The sequence below is a fragment of the Plectropomus leopardus genome, chromosome 3, assembly GCF_008729295.1.
Source record: "Plectropomus leopardus isolate mb chromosome 3, YSFRI_Pleo_2.0, whole genome shotgun sequence".
Lineage (NCBI taxonomy): Eukaryota > Metazoa > Chordata > Actinopteri > Perciformes > Serranidae > Plectropomus > Plectropomus leopardus.
In genome coordinates this window covers 4,290,273-4,311,622 of record NC_056465.1, presented here as the reverse complement: position 1 = coordinate 4,311,622, position 21,350 = coordinate 4,290,273, and the positions used below count along the sequence as shown (strand labels likewise).

Below are 21,350 nucleotides of genomic sequence, written 5' to 3'. Positions count from 1 at the left end.
GTATGTCAAAAATTCAATTAAAAAAAAATCACATCATCAAAAATCAAAAACAAAATCATCAAAATGCAAAAACAGTCTTTGTATAGTATTTTAAAAGTCCTTGTGTACTATGTTATAAAAATATCATCAAAATATAGTGTGTTTTATGAATGCAAAAAACCCTCATAATATGTCATATAAATGCAAAACGAATGTCAATGCATAGCATGTAAAAAAAAAGAAGCATAGTTTAACATGCAATAAAAAAGAAAAAAGTCATAATATACTGTCATAAACATCCCAAAAACACATAGTATTGTATGCCCTAAAATTCAGAAAAAAAGTAATTGTATAGTACGTCTGAAAACTGCAAATAAGTCATGCTATACTGTGTCATAAAAATCAGGACAAAAATCATATGCACGAAATGCAAGAAAGAAAGTCTTCATAGTATTTTTAAAAAGTCATAGTACACTTTGTCACAAAAATCTTCAAAAATCATATCATGTAGTGTCCTAGGAATAAAAAAAACACATCATAAAAATGTAAAACTAATGTCAATGGCAAGTCTTTAAAAAAATGCAAAAAAAGGTTCATAGTATAGTGTATTAAAATGTAAAAAAAAAAAAAAAAAAAAGAAGCACAGTATAGTAAGTAATAAAAATCAGGTAAAAATGTCTGAAAAATGAAAAAAAAATCATTGTATAGTATGTCATAAAAACAGAAAAAAGTCACAGTATAATACATCATAAAATTGCAACAAAAAATATGCTGTAGTATGTTATATGATCAGAGAAAAAAAAATCATAGTATAGTATGTAATTTTTAAAAAGTAAATATAATTATTCATTAAAAATTGAAACAAGTCAGAGAACAGTATGTCTTCAAATGCAATTTTAAAAAAAGTCAAACTGTAGTATGTCATAAAATCAAGAAAAAAAATCATAGAATAGATAGGATGTCTTAAAAATGCAAGACAGCAGAAAAAAGCCATAGTATGCAGTGTCTTATGAACGCAAAAATAAGCACGATATATTCATAAAGTGCAAAAGAGTGTCAATGTAAAGCATGTTATGAAAATGCAAAAAAAAAACGTTACAATATGTCTTACAGTGAACAAAAAAAATAGTACAGCATGCCATAAAAATAAAAAAAAGCTAGTATTTTTTTGCTTAAAAGCCATAGTACAGTATGACATAAACTTTTTTTTTTTAAAAAAAGCTCATAGTATAGTACGTCATAAAAATCTGAAAAAAATCATAGTATAGTGTGCCATAAAATATTTTTTTAAAGTCATACTATATTATGTCATTTAAATCAGAAAAAGATGTCACGGTATAGTATTTTGTGAGGTACTTTGCCACTGTGTGCTCTCTGCAGAGAGTCCCAAAAGAATGAAACAAAAACTGACCTTGAGCACTCTGTGTTTGGCTTTTTCGATGGCAGAGCCGGGGTTTTCTGGGTTGTCCTGGATGGCTTTGTTGAGCAGCTGCTCAAATGTGTAGGCTGCATTCCCAATCAGCTGAAACACACACACACACACACACACACACACACACACGGGATGAGATGAGATCAGACGGTAGTTTAATGCTCCAAATACAGAGCGGAAAAAAGCAGCTGGAAATCCCATTAGTGTGAAATATCATCAGCAGATTCATCTGATTCATCATGTGTTCACACAACTGAGTTTTTCATTATTTTCAACCCTGAAGTGCAGAGTCAATGTACTGAAGGAATATATATTACAATCACAAGTGGGCCATAAATGTCAGCTAATAAAATGAGTCAGTCAGAAAAATCCCTGCACCAAATCTGTCTGAGGAGAAATATGAGAGCTGAGCTGTCTGAAGGAGGACAAAGTCAAAGAAAATGTGTCAGTGCTGTACAAGGTCTATAAAGTACAAGTTTCAGTACAACTACGCAAAATATTGTGTTACAAGTACAAGTAATGTTTCCATAATCTCACTTGAAAGTACAGAAGTATTATCACTTTTATGTAAGTATCAGCAGCACAGGTACAGAGGCAATTTATTCATGCAGTTTAGGCAGCAGATATAAAAGTGCAGAATTATTTTCAATTCAAAATGATAAAAGTACATTTTGTGCAGTAAAATTTTTCCCGTGACAGATATATGATTTTGTGTAACATATTAGATTGTTAATGATGCCTCAGTGTTGGAGCAGTGTGACTGGTGTAGCTGCTCAAATTGGAGCTAATTATAACTAAATATACTATATACATATACTTAATATACAGTGAGGTCAGTCCAGTGGTTCCCAATATAGGGGTCAGGCCCCTCCAAAGAGTCCCCACATAAATCTGAGGGGTCATGAGATGCATAAACTGGAAAGAAAAGATGAAGAAACCAAGGTCTGTTTTTGGATTTTTTTTTTTAATATTTGCTTTTTTTGTAAAGCATGAGGTTATTATAAAATCGATCATTAAAATCAAACCATATGATAAGTTTAGAGGGGATGCGTCTCTTTGGTGGGAATGAAAACAACTTAAGAGACATCTGAAAGTGCTGAGGCCACACATGTTGTGTTTATGTTTTCGAGTTGTCTGTCTGTCCCATTCTTGTGAATGTGATATCTCAAGAACACCTTGAAGGAATTTCTTCAACTTTGGCACAAATGTCCACTTGGACTTAACAATGAATTGATTAAATCTTGGACGTCAAAGGTCCAGGTCAATTTGACCTTGCATCCATTGCATGAACACAATATCTCATGAAAATGTATGTGAGGCATTCATGTTTTATCAGACATGGATGTAAACAATAACTGTAACTTGACTGGTGAGTCTAATTTTTAAGAGATCACAAGCAAAATCTGTACTTCTGTACAATACCTGAGTAAATGTAGTTAGTTACTTTCCACCGTGTGTATGTGTGTGTGTGTGTGTGTGTGTGTTTGTGTGTGCGTGTGTGCGTCCGCGTGTGCGTGTGTGTACCTGCTGCAGGTCAATCTGAGCGCTCTGGATCACTCCTGTGATGTTGGAGAAACCGAATCTCTGCTGCAGGTGCTGCAGTTTCTCCTGCAGGGAGCCGATTTTCTGGTAGCAGCTCAGCAGGTTCGGTCTCGCCATGTCAGTAAGACCCTGAGGAAGAAAGGGAGAGAGAGGAGGGGGTTAGGAGGCTAAAATTATCTTTGTATCAGGCTGAAATTAATGTCAAGCTAGTGTAACAACAGGAACTAAAATTACATGCTTCTGTCTACTTCAGTCAGTAATAAAGGAGCACCCAGGGAGGCAGCTGCTGTGTTCTGGAGCTGAGGTGACCTCAAATACTGAATAAATAGAGAGGTTTTCCTCTTTCTCTGTGACCCCTCCACAGTTTTCTTTACAGTCGTGATGCAATGTTGTTGCAAAGTTGTAGCAACACTGTCCAGCTTTAGCTGCTGTAAATCAGCTCATGCAGCACTGTGGAGACAACTGCACCACAGTTTTGAAGTGCTGCAACACACAATTATTAATATAATCAATTCATCTGGTTCTAAGGACACTGTGTTGTGTGCTGTTAGACTGTAAGGTCTCTTAATAAAGACGACTTGACTTGAATCTGGCAATTATTTTTTCAACTAATCTTTTCAAGTTATTGATTGTCATGTATACAACAGTTACAGAGACAGTCATTAGCAATGAAATGATGAATGAAATAACATGATAAAAATTTAGTAAAGGTTTACGTGTAATGAAATGTACAAAATACATATATACACTTAGTAAGCACGATGTGATCTGTAGAACGTCAGAAAATAATGAAAAATGGTAATTACAGTTTCCTAAAGCCAAAGGTGACCCATTGTCAAAAAGCTTGTTTTGTTCAACCAACTGTCTAAAAACTAAAGATATTCACGTTACCATCACCAGGGTCTCTGCTGGTCCTTAAAAAGGCATAACATTTCTTAAATTAAATTTTATAAATATTCAGCCTTATAAGTCATTAAATATTTTTAAATTGAATTTGAATTTTTCAGGTCCTAATTGCCACGAACATTTGATTTGATTTCTTTTATCATTTGTTCATTTATTTTTGGTAAAACCAGTCAATTTATCAAAAAATCAGTCTTAAACTTGGTTAATAATTACCCTGAAAAAGTCTGAAAAAAGCAGAAATTTCAGTGTCTGATACATATAGACACCTGTAGATCACACAAGACAAATAACTGGAATTTTTCATCAATAATCAATAATCGGCTGATAATTTCAGCTCTGTAACTGTTTCGATTTGTTTTGGGCAGAGATTTACTTTAGATTTCTGTCAGTTAATGCTGTGGTATTTTTGATATACCATATTGTTAGAGCGTAAACAGGAGTGTTTTTTAAAGAACATAAATCAGTCATTTGAATATGATTTGTTTTTCTTTGTTACTCCTGCTGGTCGCCTGCATGGAGGTTTGACACGTTCAGATTAAGCCTCCAATTGAATATTTATGGAATAATATACTCGCCTACATTTTTTTTTTAAAGATTATTTTTTGGGGGCCGCTGCAGAAGCCTGAGGCATATGGGGCACACACTCTACCCAGTGAGCTAGAGGTCGCCCCATAAATTTGCCTATTTATAGAGGAAAATGAAATATTCAGCCAACAGAAAACTGCATATTGATGTGAAGGGATGAGATAATGGTTTCTCCATTCATTCGACCTGCGTAGTCACTCATTTCTTGTTACAACAAACCTTTCTGAGTTGCTCGTTGTCTGCGAGCTGCAGGACGTCCTGACACACCTGATCCATCATGGTTTCACTCAGCTGCCGTCCCTCCTGGAAACCAGAGCTGACCGGCTCCATCAGCTCCTCCAGGACTGAGCCCAGGTACGGCTGGACCGACTCGGAGCACAGCTTCTCTGCTGGCTCCGCTACTTTGGCTAGAGGAGGAGAATAAAGTCTCACAGATCTCATCCACCCAGAGCCACTTTCCTCCACATTTATCACAGAGGAATGCAGCTCATCCTGTGTTTGACAGCACAGCAGTAAAAGTCAGTATCAGTTACCTCGGACTTTTTCCTCCAGCTCCTGTCTGGAGTTGAGGATCTGGTCCATGTCGGAGTGGATGAGCACCTCCTGTTGCCGCACTGATGATCGACATTCCTCCTTTAGAGCTGAGAGTCCCTCAAACAGATGCTCCTGGATCAGGATGTACGCCGCTTCCACCGTCTGGGCACGAACGGTGAATTAATTAAACACACATTTAGAAGTTTTCCAAATCAGCAGCTCTCATGATTTCTTACTGCTTGACTAAATAAAGTTGCTCCATTTAAGATTTACAGCAGAGCCTTGGTTTACTGCAGGGAATATCCACAGCATGAATGCATAATGTATCATTTCACATGCAACTGGGTTAAATCCATGAGCCCATTAAACTCCATTAAATGTCTCAATAAACGTACGTTTACATGAAGTTTAAAATACTTTTCATGTGCAAATGAAACAGTTTCTTGTCATCTGCATTGGTGAGGACACAACAGAAGCAGCATCAGTTATAACGGATATAATATTTAAAAGTGTGACTCACAGCGAACCATACTCTTTTCCTCTCCGTCTTCTTGGCTTTGAGGCGAGGCAGCATGTCTTTCTCAAGAGACGGCAGCAGCTGCTCCATCACCACGTTGGCCATCACCTGCAACCACACAAGCAGACTGATACTAGTTTTTTTTTTTTTCAACAAATCATTCAGTCTTTAAACTGTGTGAAATATTACAGGTTACCAAATTTGTATGTCATTTTAAAACATGAGGTACATGAGAGGGAACCAAACCACATACACAGGTCCCTGGTAGAAGCAGCAATGAAACAGGACACTAGAATCTAACACTAAGAAAGGATAAAAACAACACAAATTTAACAGTGAAAATGAGCCTTACTAAATGTAAGTATAAATAGTCAAGTATTTTTTGCATATAAAGGCCCTAAAACTAGAAGAAAATGCACTTTATAATAGAGCCGGACCCAAAAATTGGCTCCTATTTTATCTTATTAGAAATAAATACATGTTTATAGAACAAGAAACTGCAGCACAGTAATGCTACAGTAGGTTGGACGTCATTTAGAAACAGTCTCCATTATGAAGCTGGTCCACCACACCACACAAGTTTTTGACAAGTTTCTTTATACACTTTGAAATCCCCTACGTAGAATGAATCTTGGTCACTTATCTAAACAAAAACAAATCTAAAGGATCCATATCACAATTGTTTATGTTTCTTACATACTAAGATTACCACTGAACAGTTGTATGCCTTTGCACAACATTCAAGTTGCACTTTCAGTTTACATCTATATCTGTGAAAACATGAATGCGTCACATAAATGTTTCTGCCCACGGCACAGAAGATCTCTGCAATCAGCACAGTTTCAAGGAGGGCACCAAAGATCAGTGTCACCAGTTTTTTTTTTTTGCAGAACATAATGTCACAGTGAAGTTGACCTTTGACCTTTTAGATATAAATTGTCATCACTTAATCATTTTATCCTGTAAGACATTAATAGGACTTTATAAGAAAATTAATGTGAAATTCTTGAGTTATGGCCAAAAACATATTTATGACATCAAAATAACCTTGACCTTTGAACTTCAACCACCAGTTTCTAATCAGTTCATTCTTGAGTCCCAGTGGATGTTTGTGCCAAATCTGTGGAAACTTCCTCAACTGCCTTCTTCAGATATTGCATTCACGAAAATGAGATTAACACAGTCACAGTGAGCTAGACCCTTGACCAACAAATTGTAATCAGATCACTGTTAAGACTAATTGGACGTTTGTGTCAAATTCCTTCAAAGTGTTCTTGAGATATCACATTCACAAAAATGAGACCGACAGGTCCCAGTGACCTTGACCTTTGACCTATGAGCACCAAAATGTAGTCAGTTTATTACTGAGTCCAAGTGGATGTTTGTGCCAAATGTGAAGAAGTTCTCTCAAGAAATTCTTGACATATTGTGTTCACAAGAATGAGACAAAGAAACAAAGGAATCAAGGAGCGGAGGGACAGACATCCCCAAAGCATAATGTCTTTGGCGGCGTCTATCACTGGCATGAAGGTATAAAAAAAATATATCCACATTCCATCACTTTTTGATTTTTGTCAGTCTCAAAATGCAAGATTAAACAACTGTGGGGCCTTGGGGTAAAAACAAGTTAGTCTGGTTATTATTTGATTTGATAACATCAATTAATATGCACTCTGTGAGCAGCACTTGACAGAGGTCAAATGTCTTAAAACTGGAGTTTAACACAAGATAGATTCTCAGGATCCACCTCAACAGTTTACCATTTCCATTTATAACGTGTTTTTCGTTGCGCTAACAAACAGATTTGGAACAAGTTAAGAGAGACTGTCCATGTGCTCAGTGCTGCAGCTGTGGTAACTAAACTCAGTGAAACTGTTCATGTTGTTTCTACTGCCAACATTTCATTCATTCCTCTCATGTCTCAGCTATGACTCGTGGGCGTGTGTGTGTGTGCTTCAGATGAGAGCTATGTGCGAGATTAAAAAAAAAAGGCCGGTGAGTGAGTGCAAGCATGTGTACTTTGGTATGTATTTTTGCTACACGTTTATGAACAGCACGCTTTGAGAAAACAGGAAATGTCTAACTTATTGCTCAAACAATTTGACTTGAATTGGTGTGTGTGTTTGTGTGCTTCCTGCAAATCCAACTTCCTCACCTCTGACTAACTGTGACTTCACACAATATGAGCAGACAATGGAGCATTTACATTATGTGGGAGGTTTCCTGCACCGCTTTAAAGGGTACAGAGGAAAAGAGCAGGAAGCCCAGCAGCGGAGCAGAGAGCACGGGGAAAGAAGAAGAGGGAAAAAGAGTGAGGAGGAGAGTGACTGAACAAAATTTCTCTTTTTTTTTTTCTCTGCTGCTGGAAGATTAAAGCAGGGTGTGAGAGGATGCACATGAGCCATGACTGTGATTAGTGCACGCCCTGTATCCTTTCATCATACATGAAACAGGCAACAGGAGATGCTTTTCTGTTGTTTTGTCTCTGAACAGCAGCAAATTATAGACTTGGAAGGAAACAAAGATGATGCGGTTTTAGGGCTGAGTAAAAACATAGAAAAATGACTAGAAATACCGCCTCAATGTTGTATGCCTCTGTGCAGCGTACAATACAAAACAATACAATACAAAACAATACGATATATATATAATATACAATATGCACAATCCACAACATATCAAGGTGGGAGTTCATCCTGAGTTATGCTGTTCAATAATGGCCACAAAACATATGATATCAGTGAAATTGAGTTTTGACCTTTTGGATATAAAATGTCATCACTGGATTATTTTATCCTATTGGACATTTGTGTGGAATTCTGTCATAATTAGTGTATGAATTCTTGAGTTTTTGAGTCACAAAAACACGGTTTGTGAATTGACCTTGACCTTTCACCACCAAATTTTAATCCCTTCATTCATGAGTCCAAGTGGACGTTCATACCAAATTTTAGGACACCCTCAAGCCTTCTTAATACATACATGAGAATGAGACAGATGTGATGTCACACTGACCTCTGACCACCAAAATCGAATCAATTTTTTCTTGTTTCCAAGTCAACGGTTGTGCCAACTTTGAGAAAATTCTCTCAAGGTGTTTTTGAGATATTGTGTTCACAAGGATAAGACAGATAAGGTCACATTGACCTTGCCTTTTGACCTATTGCCACCGAAATTTTTTTCAGGTCATTGTTGAGTCCAAGTGAACATTTGTGCCAAATTTAAAGAAATTAAAAAGTTCTTGAGATACCTCATTCAAGAAAATGAGATGGACGGATGGATGGATAGATGGATGGACGGACGACCCAAAAACAGAATGCCTCTTGCCAAAGCTATTGCCGGCATGAATGCATTAAAATTAAATAGAAAGAACTTTGCTGGATATCACCAAACAGATGCATTAAAATGTTAACGATTAATAAAAATGTGTGTACAAACAAAGACAGAAAGGACAGTGAGGATAATAAGGCCATATGTAAACAGAATTCTGTGATCACAAACTGTGTCTGGCATCCTGCACTGTGGCCCGAGGACACTGCACAGAGTGGATACATACACTGTTGTTCAACAAGACATAGTTCTAACAGGTAACTCTCCCTAAAACAACAATCTGTTTTTTTTTTTTACTTTTACATTTCTATTTGTGTAGTTAAACAAATGAGATACAACACATTAATCAGTGATCTGTAGCTGTTTGTCGGTTTATTATTGAGCTTTGGACAGAGCCAGGCTAGCTGCTTCCACCTGTTGCCAGTATTTATGCTAAGCTAGGCTAACCACATCCTAACTTTGTACTTTACATGATTATTATTTCACAATATAATAATATTTTGATCTTATCTGGAAAGAGAGAAAATTAGCATGATTTACAAAATGTTGAACTATTCCTTAATCATTATAATCCCACACAATTACATCAAAACCAAACATCTGATAACATCTTAGCTACACAAAGGCTTTCTGTTAAATAAAAGATAAAGAGGGAAATGCTGATAAGGAGTTTTCTCTCTCTGTTTCATCTCCCTTCAACTTTACTTTAGATCTCATTTCACTAACTGATGAAACATGAACTGTCTGTCAAACAGTCAAACTCGATCCTGCAGACGACTGAAAAATTCATGACACTGATGTTAAGCACATTTATCTACGGAGCAGCTCATTAAGGCTGAACTGATGATGATGATCACCATCCTCATCGTCAACATCACGTCTCTACTCTTTAACACACAGATATTAGATTATTATTAGTCCTCTCATCTCAGTCTTTGAAAGAAAGCAAATACTGTGAGGGCAATACCCAACTGTGTTATGTGCTGTATGTAGTTCAGCTTTCATTTGTTGATACAGTTTTTGCTTTTTTTGTAGACCACAGGATTGTTACAGTGACATCTGCTAAGGATCTAAAAACACACACAGAGCAGGCGCCCCATATACAAAGGCTGTGTCCTTGCTGCAGTGGCTGCAGGTTTGATTCCAAACTCTGCCCTCTGCTACATGTGTCAAAAAACTATCTTAAAAAAACAACAACACACACACACACACAAACATTGGACGTACCCTGGCATCACTTCCTATCAGCATGTCCCAGGCCTCGTATTTGTCTTTGTCCTGTCTGTAGAGCTGAATGGCTTTGAGGAAGGCCTGCACCTCACACGTCTTCTTCTTCAGGAAGTCTGACAGAGAGGGAAGACATGGAGAGATTAAAAATATATGCATGCACACAGGTAGGTTAAAAACTAAATAAAGGGACATACGTCTCTGGTGTCTTCTCATTATTTTAAAGCAGCAACACACACAAAAAATCAAAAACACATATTTTTCCTCTTACCTGTAGAGCTATTTATCAGTCTCGATAGTTTTGGTGTGAGTTGCTGAGTGTTGGAGATATCGGTTGTAGAGACGTCTGCCTTCTCTCCAAAATAATGGAACTAGATATCACTAGGCTTGTGGTGCTTAAAGTGCCAAAAATATACATTTAAAAACTCAACAGCAATGTGTCTTTACAGAAATCTGGATCCTGTTACTCACGGTAATCCACAGACATTGATGTGAGCAGTTTCATGTAGGAACTATTTCCTTTCTACCGAACTACACCCCACCAACCGTATCACTGTGCAGAGGGAAGCATCTACTCATAGAAGAGAGGCTCGTGCTAATGACAGCACAAGATGTAAACATTAATGGCGTCCTCTTGGGGTGAGCTGGATCCACGCTTCCTTCAGAGCAGTGATATGACTGGTGGATATAGTTCTGCAGAATAAAATAATTCCTACATGAAACTGCTCACATCAAGGTATGCAGATTATCTTGAGGTCATGATTTCTAAAAAAAGACACATAGCTGTTGCGTTTTTCCACTCACTCGTTTTCCAACACTCGGCAACTCACATCAGAACAAATTAGACTGATAAATAGCACCACAGGTAAGAGGAAAAAAAAAAAGGTGTTTTTCATTTTGGGGTGACCTGTCCCTTTAAACTGCGCTGTGAATTAAATAAAGCTTCATTAGCTCGCTCGGCTGCACAGAGCAGGGATGTTCTGCTTCAACGTGATTATAGAAAAGGATTCGTCTCTGATCCTCGGAGCTGGTGTGGTGAGTCTGTTGCCTTGGTAACTGTCGAAATGGGTTCAAGTGATACTATATAACCCAAAGTCTGTCTCTCAAACACTCAGCTCTGAACAGTTTCAGTTCATTAACTTAGTGAAGTGATGAAGATGATGATACAATGCGGTTATTGCTGCTGCTACAACGTGATACATTTTTACAGATTCTAACACAGGTAGTCAGTGACCACCTATTGAGTTATTAATGTAAGTCATTTTTAATCAATATGACACTATAGGTAGGACAATATTATACCATGCTAAAAATTGTTTAATGTTTTATTAATCGGCCTCTTCTTTTTTATTTAACTAATTAATAATTTAGTCTACAAAATGTCATATAGTGAAGTCCATCCGAAATGTCTTTAAATGTCTTAACTGCTCAAATCTCCACATTTGAAAAGCAGGGACCAGTTTGGCATTTCTGTTTAAAAAATTACACAAAACTGACTAATCGGCTCTATATTACTCTGTTATGAAGATATTGTTTAAAACCAAGAGGTTTCAGTGTAGATCCTCTGTGTGACGTAAATATTTTTTGGTTATCACAGCCTAGATTATGTGAATGATTAGCAGCAACATTGACTTTTTATACATTAGCATTTTTGTGCAGTGTCAAACACTCACACTCAAAACACAAAACCAACATAAATATCAAGTATTCATTTTTAGAATAATTTTCAGAATTTTAACTCTTTACATGTCAGGATTTTGTCATGATGTTTTTAGATGAAAAAACTCAAAACATGAATTAATTTCAAATATTCATACATGCTTTTTTGGTTATTAAAGTCTGGTTTATGTCAACAATTTGCAGCAACATTGACTGTGACAGTGCACCTAGTAGAAATAGCTTGTGTTTTTAACAAATATGGTAAAAGATGATATAATCAGGTGGAAAATAGTAAAAATTACAAATTCCACCCAGAAATAATACAACGCATGTTTTTATGCTTTGATTGCAGTTTGAATGGGTTTCAGTGGTGCATTTTTTGCACTTAACAGTATGAATGTAACAATTCTGTTTACACAGTGTATTTTAGACTTATTGTAGGAGCTCTTGTCAAAATGTATGCCATATGCATGAACACAGCCAAAATGATCAAAAAAGTCCCTAAGGGTTAAAGGAGCTGCATTCATCATTTAGAGTGAATCTATGATTCAGTGTCTGATTGAGATTGTTTGCACTTTGCTCTCAACATGGAGGTGGCCGAGGAGGGACTAAAGGGTGGGAGCTATGCTACCACACTGCTGCTATACAAGTATCAGCACCAACCACAGTATCAGTGCAGGGCAGAGAGGTACTGATCAACTAATAGTGGCATACACACAAACACACACAAACAAGAGAAGCTCAGATTACATCACAGATAGAGGGAGCGTGAGTTCATTCTCTGCTCAGGATGCCATTACTCCACTATATTTTTACACAGCAAATAGTTGTTTGCTACTATATTAATGCTCTGAATGTCGTATAGATATCATTTAAGCAAATTTTCTGCAGATTTAATTTAGTCAATTTGAGACCTTTGGCTTCTTTTGGTAAAATGAAAAAATGATTTTGTAGAAAAACAAGTTTGGAATTCATAAAGCTATAAAAAAAAGCAAAGAACTAAAACTCTGATGTATCACTGTCACCAGTTTCTAAAAAATGTCAAATAATACCCCAGAAGAAGACAGCTGCCATGGTTGTATTGTATCAGAGGGCATCTATTGGATCTACTGTTTTTTTTCCGCAGTGTCTCACCTTGGTTCTGGTGTCGGATGCAGTCTGACAGGATGGAGAGGAAGGCAGCTTGTTTGGCCTGCTGTCTGAAGCAGAAGTAGGAGTCTCTCCTGTAGGGCAGACGCAGGTAGACGGGGAACTGTCCCGGCATCCCCGACAGAGGAGGAGCAAAGTCCTCCTTTACATCTGTTTCTGAAAGCAAGAAGAAACCAGCTTCATGTTTGGTTGGTCAGTTTGAGGGTTTCAGTCAGAGTGAACAATATCACCTATCATACTGGTAATACTACTAATTCCATGGTGAAAAAAAGAGATATTTGTTGGTATACTAATATATTATAAGCATTAGAATGGGACATGGTATGCAATTCAGATTTTTTCTTTCTGTTTTACCATTACCACGAAAGGCCATCTCAACCGTTCAGTAGAGGCCTATATTTAAAAAACTATAGGGTCTGTTTAAAGTAAAAAATATTTTTGTTAATACAGCCCCGAAAAATTAAAACAATGTAATGAAAAAAAAATCCCATTACTTTTTTTCTTAGTGAGGACATGAAAGAGTTAAAGTGATGACCACATTAGTGCAACAATAATTCTAATCCAGTATCATAATATATATATACTATTCTGAAATCGAACATTCTGCATTATGAGTACTTTACTTTTGGTAGTTTAAGCTTAGTTTAATTCTTATACTTCTGTACATTTATTTAAGTAAAGTTTTGAGTCTATGCAACAGAGTACACTGTCATATGCAGTAGTCCCGGTGCTTCTTCCAGCCCTGTATGGTACAAACTGGCCAGTAAGTAGTCTAAATACTGGTTACTGAGTTAAACATGGGCCTACAGTAGCTTACAGTCAGGGAGTGTGTGTTATCTAACTTCTGCTCTAAAATTCTGTCTTCAGCACATTTAAGCATTAACACTTTATTACACATCAGTGTTCAGAAAAGCTCCAGCGGCTGTGAACTTCTGTCTGTAACAGACTATCTGAGAGGAAGGAGATGCACGAATGACTCCTGAGCATTTATACAAAATGTTTCCAAGCTGAATAAGAGGCCCTCAGGTCAGACTGCAGTCTCTCTGCTATATTCCAGTCAGACACTTGCATCAAAGACATTTAATAACGGTTATATGGTTAGATTTGAAGCTGTGCCCTTTGAGACTCAATAAACACATACATGAGCATTAAACGTTAGTAAAGTCAATGACAGCAAAAGCTTCAACACATAAGGAGAAGATGAATGTGGTTGAGAAAGCAAGCAGTGTGACAGTGAATGAATTAGATGATGCTGTGCCTGAACTATCCCTGTGCTTTAAAAAAAAAAAACCCAAGGTATTTTGGGAGTTGTTTTGTTTATCAGTCCCCTCTCATTGCCTTTTATTAAATTTACCTGTTCTGTTCACCAAAAATGAGCTGCACTTCATGAAGAAAATGTGGTCTAAGGTATATGAAATGAAAAAGTAATTATAAGCTGTACAATCTGGGTCTTCAACATGGGGTCCATGACACATAGCATATGCTCACAGTTACTGCAGGGGACCCGCCAAATTAGCCTACCTCTTGATAATGTCATTATTATAATTATTATTATCATTTATTTTATTTTTTTCAAAAAGTGAAATGTGTTTGAAAATATATATAAACATGAATCGACATATTATTGGCAAAGACAAATTCTGTTAATTCACAGCACACATCAACAGAGTGCCCTAACATCTGGTAAAAGTTGTCATTCTAGCACTCCCAGTTCCATCATCTCAAAGTCAATTCAATTTTTTGAATGTTTATTTTGGTCTGAAATAAGGTCTGTGGTTTCGCAAGCTGAACAGATTTTCACACTTTGCTCTACGACATAAAATACATTAGTAAGCGCCCCACTCATTAACTTTGAAGCTGAATGTGTCTTAAAAAAGGTGGTTACTAACAAGTGGCTAAATGGGACTACAGAGCACGTAACATGGCTTCATGGTCCTGTTGTGGTGGCGATGTTAGTTATGCGACCGTAGTGCAATTTGTTTACAGCTTAATATGAACTTTTTACCTCTGTCTATTGCATTTATCCTACAAAAATCATAAACAATGGTATTCATTTTCAAAGATCATCTTGCTGAACATATCATAAACATTTGATTACCACAGAGCTTATTTTCTACAGTAATCGAAAATCCAATGGTAAAATCACATCTTGATGAGGGAACCAGGGTGATGCTGACTCCTGTGTTGGCCTACAGAAAAACATCATTCCTAGAGCACTTCATAATCCAATAAATAACCCCAAACTTGGGGTGAACAGTCAAATTTGAGCCTTTATATTGAAATCTTTCTGAGGTCCATAAAAGAGGTAGTAGTTTTATTATATTGCATTTACTGTGTCTGTCATTAACTACAAACTCCTTAACCAGTTCTGAAAACACATTTAAGAGCATTAGTATATTGCACTCCATTAGTTTATCAATAATTTATTAGGATAACCCTATTATCGATGAAGCCAGATGAAACTGATCAGTACCCTTAGCTCCTTTTCTGTCTCTTGCTCCCTCCATCTGCAAACACTCTTGTCTGTTTAATGCATTACACTAACCCATTTGCCTCTCCGGAGCATTCGTGCTCCCTTGTTTCATAGTCTTCCTGGATCCTGGCTGCAATCTTGGCTGTGCCTGGATCGTGCTGATGGCTGTGCTGGGGACTCTTATCAACACCTACAATATTTGCACGAAACATCCCATAATATCATAGAGTGCATTTAGTAATTTTACATCTATCACTATTGTTATATGACATACTATTGTTACCATTATTTCTGTGCTTCTCTACCCCTCTCTCCCTCTCTCTTTCTCTCTCTGTTTCTCTTTCCTCTTTGTCATTACTGTTATTAATTTACGACATCTACTGCAAGTCTGTCCGACCTGGAAGAGGGATCCCTCTTCAGTTGCTCTTCCTGAGGTTTCTACCATTTTTTCCCCCCGTTATAGGGTTTTTTGGGGGAGTTTTTCCTTAGATGATTTGAGGGTCTAAGGGCAGAGGGATGTCGTATGCTGTAAAGCCCTCTGAGGCAAACTGTGTTTTGTGATAATGGGCTTTATAAATAAAATTGAATTGAATTGAATTAATTAGACCCTAAATTATATATTAAGAAAGTTTTTGATTTGGGTTCCCAGAAGCTTTAAGCACAACTCAGTTTCATACAATATATGTAGTAGGGAGTCCCTGCTCTATCTCTCTTTGAGGTAAGGGGTCCTCGGCCTGAAAAATGTTGAAGACCCCTGCTGTAGAGTAAAATTTTGGTTATGGTTTGGTCATAAGTTACTTAGTAAGGCTGGGCGATACAACCTAAAAATAAAATCTCCAATTTTTTCACATCAAACTTGATTTGATTTTTTTTCCAATTAAATACTACAAACGACAAAGAAATTACCCAAAACAAGCATTGCTTTGCTTTGATTTGATAATGAATTCAAACACAGGTCAAAAAACCCTTTCTAACACAACAGGAGGACAAATAAGCGAATTTATTAATTATCCACTGAGTTGACTGGTATATCTGACCTGCTGCCCTTAGTCTGGTTTGACATCAGGTAAGTGAAAGCAGGGCAGATCAGGTATGTTGACAAAGGTTAATAAAGGTGAGCCCTTTGGTCTGAAGGAGGCAGTATTCGTGGTCTGATCCTGTCTGCCTCACATGACTGGAACTAAACAATCAATCCTTTGGAAACAGACTGGAACAGAGCCAGTTCAAACCTGCCTGCATTTACACAGGAAACCAGTTCTGCAGCTGGGCACTCAGCACACTGATGGGTACGATTTAAGACGTATTCCACCAGAAAACTCATGTTATTAAACACTCGATGTCTGCCAGTTTGAAGGGTGGACCTGAAAACATATATATTTTTTAAGGCTCATTGCTCACTTATTTCTAACTTAGAAAAATCACGTTTTTAAAGGAAAAAATGATTTAAACTGGATTACATGATATATCAATGCTGTTTCATGGTGGTGGAAAACACTGTTAAGTGTCCACAGAATTAAAATAAATTACAGTTAAACTACATGAAGTGCTTCATAAATTCATGTTTTTAAATTTCAGAATTAACAGATATTTTTTGTGGGGCTTAATCAATCATAATGATTAAGTCGTGCTTCGCGCTTTTGTCTTAAATGTTCCTATTAAATTCCTTCAGTCCTCTTTGGCTCCCCAAACTCCCACCTGAGCTGCTTTTAGCTTTGTTGAGCACCCGTGGGTGGGAGTTTGTTGTTGAAGATCACAGTAGGAAACACTTTAGGTTTCTTTTCTCTCAGATTAAGATGCAAGGCTGAAACAACACAATCTAATCAAATATATAGAGATAACAGCGAGTGCCACTTTATGAGCTGCTTTGTATTCTATGTGTGCAAAGAACTACTTGAATGGAAAGTGACGGCGTGAAAATATGTTTGAAGTTTTTCTGATAGATGGTGATGATTAATAAGAAAGTAAACTGCAGCTGTGAAATCGTACATCTAAATTTGGAATTTGATTCTTTGAAAAACTTCGAACATGCATATTTTATGGAGTAGTAAAGAAATATTTCAGGATGATATCTAAGTGATGACACATTTGAATTCTGCTCAGTGTAACAGAGTATCCTTTTCTGAAGGTTAATCTGCATCAGAGTTATGAACATGCGGCGGCTTCCTTTCTTTTTTGTAATCTCTAACGACCAGGTGGATAAAGCAGACAGGGAAAGAGCATGTTTGTGTGCAAACAGCCAAATGTTCCCATTACGTAGGAAGCTCATCCTCTGCAGAGGTTAATGTTTACTGTGAGCACAGGTATACGTCTGTTTTCAAACACCTGAGGCTGAAATGATCCTGACAACTGGGCCGTGGTCAAATACCCGCAGAGACATGTTATGCCCTAAAAAAGCAGATAAAACCTTTTGGACAGATGATCAGGAGTAGGACTCTAAAGCCTGCAGACACATTAGTAGCACTGTAATGGTCCCTACAGCAACAAACAACTGTTGGGTAGATGGCAAATTGAGAGACAATTTCTGTTAGTGAAAACTAAAGGGGAACAGCTCTTAAATTTGAATCCCAATATGTTATTTCCATTGCCTCAGAAACAATAGCTGTATAGTACTGTATCACATCATATATTGTGTCAAATAAATGTAGAAAATAAAGTATTCCCTCTGAGATGCAATGAACTAGAAGTATGGAAGTTATACTGTTGAAAAGTGTAGTGCCAAAGGAAAGGGCTGTGTGATAGCGGGTAAAATAGTGAAAATACTCTCAAAACAGCATCCACTTAGACTGTGGGGATGGGGATCATCAATTTTTTTTATATTTATGCCAGTATCAAGAGTCCTTAATAATCCAAGTCTTTATCGATACCATTATTGATACTTTTTTATTATGTGGTAGAAAGGCGAGGCGGCAATATGTGTTTAACAAAACTGGGTTTGTTTTTATTGCTTAAAAGTCACTTTTTCTTTTATATTGCTGAGAAAACAAATTTCTCAACCAAACAACTGTAATATTTAACTTTCTCGCCAAAAACTAAATTTTCTTTTTCTTGATGTTACATTTGAACACATCATGATGATGTTTTATTGACCTTTTCCTAACAGTAATTTTACTGAGCCGACCTTGAACACATCACAATACATCTTATGGAACCTCTTTTATTTAGCTAAGCAGCTCTTATCCTGCCGATTTAAACTCAGATTTGAACATTGTATTACTATTTTTAACTGATGGGACTTGCTTCAAAGTTTGGATTCTTACCACTGCTGTTGTGAACTGACGATGATGAAGACTGTTTGGCAGCAGCAGCAACAGCTCACAAAGTTGAAGGAGTAGTTTTTGACAGTCAAAGGCACTGCATTTAGGTTTGATTTGATGTATAATCAATGCTAGGGGACCAGTGAGTGGATTTAAATGATGTAACTGGACTTGAGATGTAATGTTACATTATAGGACCCATGGGACTCAACAGCAGTATTTATAAGGTCAAACATTATTGATTTTCGGGTTTTGAAAAAAGCCGAACCGGGTCCTCAATAGAGGTGGGTTTGGATCCCCATCCCTATTAGACTAATACTGATCTTTTTTGGGTAGGCCTTTTTTTAAAATGGCTGAAATACATTTTGAGATCAACCCTTTAATACAGCAGTGTAATGCTGAGCTTTGAAGACGGTTTCTTTAAACAGGGAGCAGGCCAACTGCCAGATACTGTTTGAAATACACTGACTATAGTATCTCATACAGCCCCACATCAAAAATCCCAAACTAACACTTTACGTCTTTTACTCACTGGTGTCATCAGGGAAGCACTTGTCCACCATGGCCATGTATTTCTCCTCTGTGGTGAGAACAGTGCCCCCTGTAGGCAGCAGCTTCTGGCGTGGAGGGATTCCTTTAACAAAAGTCTGATGGAAGAAAAAAAAACCCAACAGAAATGATTTTTTCTTTTTTATGGGAGTGTGGATGTGATCAATGTCACCAGTCTGCATTAGACTGTCACCCTCACCTCCAGACTGTCGTGGCACTCCAGGCAGTAGTTGGCTCTCACCACCACGTACCTGTCCTTCCATTTCCTGGTCTCATCAAAGTAAAGGACGCCCTCTTCGTACAGCACCTCGGCCTCCTGAGGAGCCTCCTGATCAAAACACAGAACACATAACATGAACAGACGAGCTAAAAATGTGGCAAGAATTTGTTCCTGGTCTCTAAAGCCACATTTCCATCAAAAGCTTTCATTATAGTAAATTTGGAAGCAAAAGTAACACCAACGTAGAGGTACCTAGACCCTAGATCTGTGTAGTGTTTCCACAGCACACAGTACTTTTACATGTGGGCGGGGTTGTTGTCACGGGGCCAACGGCTGCTGTGAGAGTCTCTCTCTATGGGATATTTTTAAATAACGGGTTTGTGCCTTGACTCCTTGTCAAGGCACAAACCCAGGCAAGAGTGGGGGTTTATTCTGCCCAAGCACACCAAACGAAGCTGCGACAGTCCAACAGGTTGTTTTTCTCCAAGTAAGGATTATATTCCACCTTAACAGCTGCCAGCAGTCAGCCAAGTGGATTTAACTATTTTTTTCTTAGTCTCCAGCTGATGCTTAAGGCTGAAAACATCATTTTATTTTTGTAATTATAGTTTAGTGATGTTTTGTATCTATATTACCTTTCTCACCAATGATATAGTGGAGTCTGCACCTCGTTTATCATCCCCAAAATGGGGCTGCACTGCAACATTTTCAGAACAAAAAAGAGCAGGCTACAGTGAGTGTCCTTTGATGATAAAAAAAAAGTAGCCTCGTCAGTCTTCCCTGACTGAGAGAAAGTTGAATTGAAATGGTGTGCAGCTGTTATTTCTCTGTTTAATAAGGGAGATAGGTGTTAGTGTGAAAATATAACTTTCCTTAACATTTGGTGGGTGTCTTTTGTGTATTTATAAGTCTGAAAAGCTGAAAGCAAGTGCACGCGCCATCAAGGGAGGACTTAGCGCTGCACACTTAGACAGTCATACACCGTATACCCTGGTGAAATTTCAGGAAGGTATGGAGGTATGAAATATTACATACCCCCCAAGCCGAATCATAAGGTGGATAAAGAAAATGTTTCTGTATTACTTTCATTAAGTTTGGAAGACAGGACATTTGGTCTTGGCAGAGGTCAGCACTCTCGTTAGTTTTTGAGACAACTGACTTCTCTATAAATAGGCGAGGCTGGTTTGGATAACTGGCATAAAGAGTGAGCTTATCATGTTTGTTTACTTTTACTTTTGTTCATCATTTCTGGTGGCTTGATTTCTATTAGTCCTTGTGTTAGTGAGTTTTGAGTGAAGTCCTTCTTGGATCTCATCCTGCTGTTGGTTTCTCTCTAAATACTACCACATGCTCCTAAATGTGTCTTTGTAATTTAGTCTGACTCCTCTCTGTGTCACACAGCTGGATAAAGTCACAGATGTTAGTCACACCTGCATTTGTGCTTCATGGTGCAGTTTTTCTGTCAACCTGTAACCAAACCTCTGATTCATCAGAATTATTTTTAAAGAGTGAATGCTGATTGAGATGACTGGAACCAGTTGAAGCATTCAGACATGTACCCTCTGTTTGAGCAGCTGTGTGATCTTCTCTTTGTGCTGCTCCAGATCATCTTCTACCTGAGAGAAATGAGCCACAGAGAACTGCTTCCTGTAGTACAGACTGAACTCCTTCAGCTCAGCCGCGGCCTGGCCTGCAGGAACACAGAGAAAGAGAATGATCACTGGCTGGTTTTATTGGGAAATTAGATGAACAATAAACTTTAAAAGCACTGGTTATGCTCAAGGATGGGTGTTGATTGCTGAGCCCAAGTACTGAAGTTGGACTCCTGATCAGGTTTCAGCCCAACAATAAGCTCCGGTGTGGGCATGTTGTTACAGGTAGAGAATGAAATACAAACCAGGAAGTCCAGTTTGAAAGATACTCAAACACATTTGTGCTTCCCTGAGACCAGATCCTACGAAGACCATTCATGGTGCAATCTGTATTGCACCTGA

At 37.6% G+C, this 21,350-nt stretch overlaps 1 protein-coding gene across 1 annotated transcript in view; it reads right to left on the bottom strand.

Annotated features, from left to right (window-relative positions):
• Window positions 1-21,350, bottom strand: part of niban1a (niban apoptosis regulator 1a) — a 54,760-nt gene that overhangs the window by 6,347 nt on the left and 27,063 nt on the right. The window contains exons 2-11 of the mRNA XM_042513191.1: window positions 20,916-21,046; window positions 19,336-19,464; window positions 19,120-19,234; window positions 12,846-13,016; window positions 10,053-10,168; window positions 5,499-5,603; window positions 4,978-5,140; window positions 4,664-4,851; window positions 2,936-3,082; window positions 1,391-1,501 (exon numbers count right to left, since the gene is read on the bottom strand). Of these exons, the coding sequence (XP_042369125.1) occupies window positions 1,391-1,501; window positions 2,936-3,082; window positions 4,664-4,851; window positions 4,978-5,140; window positions 5,499-5,603; window positions 10,053-10,168; window positions 12,846-13,016; window positions 19,120-19,234; window positions 19,336-19,464; window positions 20,916-21,046 (1,376 nt within the window). The remainder of the gene's footprint in view (window positions 1-1,390; window positions 1,502-2,935; window positions 3,083-4,663; window positions 4,852-4,977; window positions 5,141-5,498; window positions 5,604-10,052; window positions 10,169-12,845; window positions 13,017-19,119; window positions 19,235-19,335; window positions 19,465-20,915; window positions 21,047-21,350) is intronic.